Source organism: Indicator indicator, chromosome 3 (assembly GCF_027791375.1).
Source record: "Indicator indicator isolate 239-I01 chromosome 3, UM_Iind_1.1, whole genome shotgun sequence".
Taxonomy (NCBI): Eukaryota; Metazoa; Chordata; class Aves; order Piciformes; family Indicatoridae; genus Indicator; species Indicator indicator.
Genome location: NC_072012.1, coordinates 46196949 through 46205044, shown reverse-complemented (window position 1 = coordinate 46205044; position 8096 = coordinate 46196949). Strand labels below are relative to the sequence as shown.

The window sequence follows — 8096 nt, the reverse complement described above, 5'->3', positions numbered from 1 at the left end:
TGGAATGACAGAATCATAGATTTATAGAAAGTTCTGTGTTGGAAGGGACCTCCAAGGGTCATCTAGTCCAACCCCCCTGCACTGAGCGGGGACATCCTCCACTAGTGTGCTCAGGTTATCCAGAGCCCTGTCAAGCCTGATCTTGAATATTTCCAAGGATGAGGCCTCTACTACCTCCCTGGGCAACCTGTTCCAGTGACTTTAAAAAAAAAAAAAAAAAAAAGGGAAAAAAAAGGAAAAAAAAAATTCTCCTTTCCTTCCAAGCTGTGGTTTAACTTAAAGCATTTGAGATGTTATAAGCAATGAAACATCTGTAGCCTAGATTGCCTTTCAGTGAAGACAGCTGTGTCAGCCTTCCCAGTTTAAGATATGACCCTTATACACCCTGGCTAAAAACTGCTGTCATTTACACAGGTGTATACACACTGATGCAAGACTCTAAATTTACACAGATGCAACAGGAGGATTTGGCTGAGCTTGGCTAGGTTTAAACAATAAAACCAAATCCAATCAGCTCTTGCACTTGGTTACAGCTGAATCAATCCATGATATGCTTGCTGCTGCTGGCACTGCTCCCCAGCTTGTTCCTGGAACTAAGAATTACAGGATCACAGGATCACAGTATAACAGAGGTTGGAAGGGACCTCAGGAGATCATCAGGTCCAACCTCCCTGCCAATTCTGCATACTGTGTCCAGCTCGAGGCTGTAACCCAACCTGAGGCTGCTCCAATGAAAATTCTCAGGTTTCTTTTAAAGAATAAATTATTTATTTGTTGTTCAGCACTCCTTTCAGTTTTGCATTGCTTTTTGAAAGAAAACTGAACACAGCCTAGTTTTATAACCTATGATTGCTATCATCATTTTACCTGACCACACAGTGTCCCATTAGTACAACTTTTTTCATACAATAAATGAAAGAAGAAAACTGAACACAGTCTAATTTTTATAACCTATGATTGCTATCATCATTGTTTTACCTGTCCACACACTGTCCCATTAGTACAACTTTTTTCATACAATAAATGGGATCTTTTTTTTTTTTAATCAGAAGATTTGTTTGTAAAGACACAGAGCACTGCTCACTTGCACCCTGGGACAATGGCAATGGATGTAAACTACAGCACAGGAGGTTCCACCTCAAGATGAGGAAGAACTTCTTCACTGTGAGGGTACAGAGCACTGGAACAGGTTCCCCAGAGAGGTTGTGGAGTCTCCTTCTCTGGAGATTTTCAAAACCTGCCTGGATGCATTCCTGTGAGGACCACCCTAGGTGATCCTGCTTTTGGCAGGGGGGTTGGACTTGAAGATCTCCAGAGGTCCCTTCGAACCCCTAGCATCCTGTGATCCTGTGTATCTTGAAACTTCTTTTTTTTTTTTTTTTTTAATCTCCATCATTTATTATTTTTCAGCTTGTCATGTCCCTTTTTAGTTCCTCCAAGCTTGCTTGCTATACCTGAAGTAATAAAAGTGTGGCAATGGGAGTGATTCCAGTTGTGGTTCACATCCTAGATCTCCTGGCCCTGCTAAAGACTGCCAGATGAATACAGAATACAGAATCAACCAGCTTGGAAAAGACCTCAGACATCATCAAGTCCAACCTATTACCTAATCCCTAACACCTCCTGCAACTAAACCATGGCTCCAAGAGCCACATCCAAGCTTTTTTTTAACACCTTTTTTTTGACTCCACCACCTCCCTGGGCAGCACATTCCAATGCCCAATTACTCTTTCTGTCATGTGCAATGCAGGAAGAAAGAAGCAGTTTTTAAATGTTTTACAGGTAATTTTCAGGTACCTTTGGTCAACTTTAACCTATTTAAATGACTCAAACAGGAGCAATAAAAAAAAAGACAGCCAGGTTGTGCTCACACCAAGCTTTGTTTGCCAAAACATTCTGTGATCATCCCAAAAGGCTCTCTGCTTAAACTCACACCATAATGCAGGAACAATCAAGCCTAATACTAAGCTTTTGATGAATTTTCAAAACATTTTAGCAGCATCTGATGTTTTGGGAACTCAGAGGGGACACAGGAATCTGAATAAACGTATCCAGAAAGAAAAGAAAACAAAACAAAAACCCAAAGATAATTCAGGTCTGAGGGGTCATTCCCTTCAGTAAGAGTAAAGTGCAGAGGATTGCTCTTCCTGGATCTAACAGTAGGGGCGTGGGAAGCTTTCAGATGTCACAGGGTTGTAGATAACATTTGAACATATGATTAGCTTTCGTGAGCTGTCTTTAGAAACCTTACATTTTTTCCCCCCCCGCACCTTAGCCAGAGATCCTTCCCTTGAGGTTTCGGGACACTTAAAATGTTGCTTTGACAAAAATCAAGGATGTGGAGAAGTTTTTCCTGTGTGATGTCACTTTGCTGCCCTTTATAAGGCTCTGCAGAAAAGAAGGGAAACCTGTCTGAGGATTCACACTCCAGACACAGGCGACCAAGGAGGGCAAGCAAGAGGCACAGAGGTGTTATCAAGTTGCAGATAGCGACCAGCAGCCAGGACCGGGGAGCCATGCCACAGTGCAGCCACTACAGCTGCCTGGGGTACGTGCTGCTCTGTAGCCTGAAGGCTGCCCTTGCCTTTCCCAACTCCTCTCCACTGCTGAATCCCAGCTGGGGGAACGGGGATCACCTGATGCACCTCTACACGGATACAGAGAGGAACAGCTTCCACCTCCAGATCAACGCTGATGGCTACGTTGATGGTGTTCCTCACCAAACCATTTACAGTAAGTAGCTGACTATGGATCTCCAGTGTTTGTTGGAGTAGGGCAGGGAGAACAAGGCTTTTGCTTTTTTATTGCCTCTAGAAAATTCCCTCCCCTCATTAGGCAGGCAGAGGAGTACAACTACGGGATGGGAAAATATACACAATTACAATCCTCCTTTTGCTTAACAAATAAATTAAATTGCTCCAAGGATATCCAGTGGATGAGGAATTTCATTCCTCACATGAGAAAAGTAAAGCCCTGTGATTCCTGCAAGCAAAAACTGTCTGAATTATCCTTTACTTCCACGATTTTACCCATAGCTTCTTGTAGAAGTTCCTATTAGAGTTTGCTGATGACATCTCCCTAATTCCCATTGCATTGACAATATTCTTAAAGGAACTGTCCTGAGGAAACTCACTGCAGCAGTGGTGGAAACCTGAGACCATCTCCAAGGAGACCTTATTGTGGCCTTCCAGTATCTGAAGGGGGCTACAAGAAAGCTGGGGAGGGACTTTTTAGGGTGTCAGGTAATGATAGGACTAGAGGGAATGGAACAAAAATAGAAATGGGTAGATTCAGATTAGATGTTAGGAAGAAGTTCTTCACCATGTAGGTGCTGAGACACTGGAACAGGTTGCCCAGGGAGGTGGTGGAAGCCTCATCCCTGGAGGTGTTTAAGGCCAGGCTGGATGTGGCTCTGGGCAACCTGCTGTAGTGTGAGGTGTCCCTACCCATGGCAGGGGGGTTGGAACTGGATGATCTTTGAGGTCCCTTCCAACCCTGACAATTCTGTGATTCTGTGTAGTTGAGCATCATTAAATCATGCTTATTATTATTGCTGCACAATGTCTTTTTCAAACACTCAAAAATGTAAGCAGTGGAATGATGTTTTTACATAAATATATAAGGAGTAAAGGATGTTCTCAGAAAGCATAATTTAATCAAGGAGGAAAAAGGATCAGGGTCTGCTTTTATTTTATTTATTTTTTGTCTTTAGGAACTACTAATGAAACACTTCCAGGAACACTTGCATCACTTTGCTGTTATTGCTCCTGCATATTTAATGGTTTTATAAAACTCATTAGCACTGGAACAGGATGCCCAGGGGAGTTTGTGGATGCTTCCCCCCTAAAGTTCTTCAAGGCCAGGTTGGATGAGGCCTTGAGCAGCTGAGGCTAGTTGAGAGGTGTCCCTGCCCATGGCAGGGATGTTGGAGCAGATGATATCTAAGCATTGGTCAAGAACCAGTGTGATCTTTTAGAGAACAGCAAGCAGCAGTATGACATCTTCTTCCCATAGCTGAAATGAAGCCATACACCAATATTTGGAATGCTGGAGCAGGAAAGGTGCAAATCACACAAGAAAAGGAGTCATGAAAGAGAAGGTGACCGCATCCCTGCCAGGTCACCATAGTACCACTTAGATGCCAAATAAGTAAGAATTGAAAAGTTCTGCACCAGGGCTGCAATAACCTGCTGTAGCTGCACAGGCTGGATGTGTACAGTCCTCCTGGGTAGGACATGAGGCACCAAGTCAAACACAAGTCAACAGTACACTCACTCACTTTGAGAGGAAGGCAAACCATCTCCTTCATCAGGAGATTAAGGATCATTGGTATTCCTGTTTTACCTGGCAACAGTGAAACTGCTCTTGGAGCACTACAGCAACCCCAACTCAAGATGGATGTAGAGAAACTGGTCTGGAGCTGGTCTGGCAGAGGCTTTTCAGGATGGTCAGGGGCCTTGAGCAGCACTTTCTGTTGGGAAAGGCTGAGCGAGCTGGCCTTGTTGAGTGCAGCAAAAAGGAGATTAAGGATAACCTAATACCACAGGACACTCACAAAGATGAGGTGGCTGGGGCCACATCCCTGGAGATATTCAAGGTGAGGCTTGACAGGGCTCTGGGCAGCCTGATCTAGTTGAGGATGTCCTGCTTACTGCAGAGGGGGTTGGACTGGATGACCTTTGGTGGTCCCTTCCAACCCAGACCATTCTGTGAGGGAGACAAACTCACCTTGGTAGTAGCCAATGACAGAACTAAAGGCACTGTCCCCAGACTGTGGTTCAGGACTTCAGAGATGTTAGGGCGGGGGGAGGGGGGAAGTTGCCTTTGAGAGGTTAAGTGCTGCATTGGAACAGGGTACTCAGAGAATTGGCAATGTCTCCATCCTGGGATCTTTCCAATACTCACAGACAAAGTCACAGCTAACCTGATTTAGGGCAGGTAATAGTCCCAGGTAACATGGGAGGTGTGTTTCAGACTCCCCAGAGGACACTTCCAGCCAGAGCGTCATTAAGTCAACAGTGCAGCACAGAACTGAGTCCTGGATTTGACATCTTTGCTTCTTCTAAACAGGTGCCCTAATGATCAAGTCTGAGGGTGCTGGCTCAGTAACAATCACAGGTGTGAAGAGTGGGTGCTACCTGTGCATGGACATGAAAGGAAACATCTTTGGCTCGGTGAGTGACCTTTACCAGCACTCAGCAGGCACCCTGGCCTCTATCAGAAATGCTATGCCCAGCAGAGGTGATTGTCCCCTTGTACTCATCCCTGGGGAGGCCACACCTTGAGTTTTGTGTCCAGTTTTGGGCACCTCAGTACAAGAGAGATGTGGAGGTGCTGGAGCCAGTGCAGAGGAGGGCATGAACCTGGAGAAGGGTCTGGAAAATAAATCTGATGAGGAGCAGCTGAAGGAGCTGGGGATGGATAGTTTGGAAAAGAGGAGGCTGAGGGGAGACCTCCTGGCTCTCTACAACTACCTGAAAGGAGGTTGTGGAGAGGCTGGTGCTGGTCTCTTCTCACAGGTAATGGCCTAAAGCTGCCATTGGGTAGGTTTAGACTGGACATTAGGAGCAATTTTTTCATGTCAAGAGTGTTCAGGCATTGGAATGTGCTGCCCAGAGGGGTGGTTGAGTCCCCAAGCCTGGATGTGTTTCAAGGTGGTTTGGATGTGGTACTTAGCAATATGGTTTAGGGGTGACCCTTTTAGAGTAGGGTTGATGGTTGGACTTGGTGATCCTGAGGGTCTGTTCCAATCTGAATTGTTTCTGTGCTTCTGTGAACACTGAAAGGCAGCTGTGGTCTGCTACTGTGCTGCCTATTTCCTCAGCTAGGGCAGATCTGTACAGCTACAGCCTTTCATGATTTAAGCAAGCTGAGGACCCGCCACTTAGGTTAATTTTTCCTCTCTTTTTTGGCCATATCTGAGTTCCTGATTGGGTAAACGAGGGCAGAATGACAGTCACTGATGGACCAACGTGAATTCCTGCTGCAGGGTAGAGGCATGGGTTGGGAGCAGCTCAAGCAACAACAGCAGTTTATCATCATGATATCTATAGTGAAAACATGGGCATGCATCCAAGATCTATGAGATCAGCAGTGTGCCCTTGTGGTCAAGAAGGCAAATGGTATCCTGGGGTGGGTGCATTAAGAAGAGTGTGTCCAGCAGATCAAGGGAGGTTCTCCTCCCCCTCTACTCTGCCCTAGTGAGGCCCCACCTGGAATATTGCATCCAGGTCTGGGCTCCCCACTTCAAGAGGGACAGAGATCTACTGGAGAGAGTACAACGGAGGTCTACAAGGATGATGAGGGGACTGGAGCACTGCCTGATGAGGAGAGGCTGAGATACCTGGGGCTGTTTAGTCTGGAGAGGAGAAGACTGAGAGAGGATCTGATCAATGTCTATACATGTCTGAGGGCTGGGGGTCAGGAAGGAAGGGACAGCCTCTGCTCAGTTGCACCCTGTGATAGGACAAGGGGCAATGGATGTAAACCACAGCACAGGAAATTCCACCTCAAGATGAGGAAGAACTTCTTTACTGTAAGGGTCACAGAGCACTGGAACAGGCTCCCCAGAGAGGTTGTGGAGTCTCCTTCTCTGAAGTCTTTTCAGCCCCATCTGGATGTGTTCCTGTGTGTCCTGCACTAGATTCTATGGTCCTGCTCTGGCAGGGGGGTTGGACTCGATGATCTCCAGAGGTCCCTTCCAACCCCTAACATCCTGTGAGCCTGTAACACACATTCTTTTAAAGGACTTTTCTGCTTTTCATGCAATTCAAACTTAATTCCAGTTATCCAGAGTAGTGATTTAGAACCTGTGTCCTGGCAGTGTATACATCCACGTGAAAGACCAGGAAAGAGGGAGGAAAAACATCCTGTGATCTACATTTGACTAAACTTGAGCTGAGTTACAGAGTTGGCAGATCAGAAAGACCTCATTCCTTTTTCCATCTTTTTTGACCAAATCCCTGTGCTGACAGGTGCCATATCTTTTTTTTTTGTTTTCTTTCTCCCTTAAGCATTACTTCAGTCAAGAGGACTGCGTGTTCAACCACAGGACTCTGGAAAACGGATATGATGTGTACCAGTCTCCCAAACACCACTTCCTGGTTAGCTTAGGCAGAGTTAAACAAGTGTTCTTCCCAGGTATGAACCCACCACCATACTCACAGTTTTTATCCAGGAGGAATGAAATCCCTTTGTTTCGATTCAACACACCTGAGCCCCACAGAAACACCAGAAGTGCAGATACGGACCCAGCGGATCCTCACCAGATCCTGGTCCCACAGAGAAAGAGCTCTACGTTGGGATCTCAGCTGCAGCAGCAGGCAGACTTCTCCCATGTTCCCAGAGAGCCCATGAGGATCAACCAGAACGATGTAGTCAACCCTGATGACCCACATGCTATGATGGAGGCCAGGAGGTATGCAAGTCCTCGCTTCTACCTCACAAGATAACTGTGGCCTCATCACTTGCGAATTGGTGAAGTGGGAGAAGAGAACAGGCCAAAGGAATTGTCTGGCACACTCAGTCTGAATGTCAAAATGGCCATTGGAAACTTGAAAGGTTGAGGGGAGAAAAGAAAAATCCTTAATTCCAAATTTTGTACTTACAGATAAGATTGACTGAAAGAAAAACAAAACCAAACCAAACAAAAAACCTCAAGTAGGACATTTTCCATTTGGGGCTCTGTTTGACTGCAAGGAAGATACATTTTTGAAAAGAGTAAGACAAACCAGTGAAAAAAAAAAAACAGAATTAATTTGAATGACAGACTTATGTTACATGAATGATGGAAATAGGAAGAGACTTGGAGCATCTCAGGTTCCAACAGAGAGAGGGAATCTTCTTAGCATTACCAGCCCTCGCTGGGCAAGTGCAGCAGACAAACTGTCCATTGGTGTGTTATATCATTATATAAAATTATTCTATATGTTTTTAGCTGTTAAGTTGGAGCTTCAGTCTCCTTTCAGACCCATACAAGTCAGAAAGAGATCACTCTGCTGTCAGAGCAGCAGCACGCATGGAAAGCTGGAGATGGAAGAATGGGACAGGGTCAAACAGTTTTGTGCAGAAAGAATAATTTCTGGTACTTACTGAAT

The 8096-nt window shown here is 45.4% G+C and overlaps 1 protein-coding gene across 1 annotated transcript; it reads left to right on the top strand.

The window, feature by feature from the left end:
* Positions 1-2516: 2516 nt before the first annotated feature.
* On the top strand, positions 2517-7451 carry FGF23 (fibroblast growth factor 23). The gene is made up of 3 exons (XM_054399879.1): positions 2517-2733; positions 5071-5174; positions 7014-7451. Exons 1-3 carry the CDS (start codon positions 2517-2519, stop codon positions 7449-7451), a joined length of 759 nt encoding a protein of 252 aa, XP_054255854.1.
* Positions 7452-8096: the final 645 nt, after the last annotated feature.

Coding starts and splice junctions, on each gene's coding strand:
- FGF23 (XM_054399879.1), top strand. CDS start 2,517: ATGCCACAGTGCAGCCACTACAGCTGCCTGGGGTACGTGCTGCTCTGT. Junction 2,734..5,070: donor TCCTCACCAAACCATTTACA/GTAAGTAGCTGA, acceptor TCTTCTAAACAG/GTGCCCTAATGATCAAGTCT. Junction 5,175..7,013: donor AAGGAAACATCTTTGGCTCG/GTGAGTGACCTT, acceptor TTCTCCCTTAAG/CATTACTTCAGTCAAGAGGA.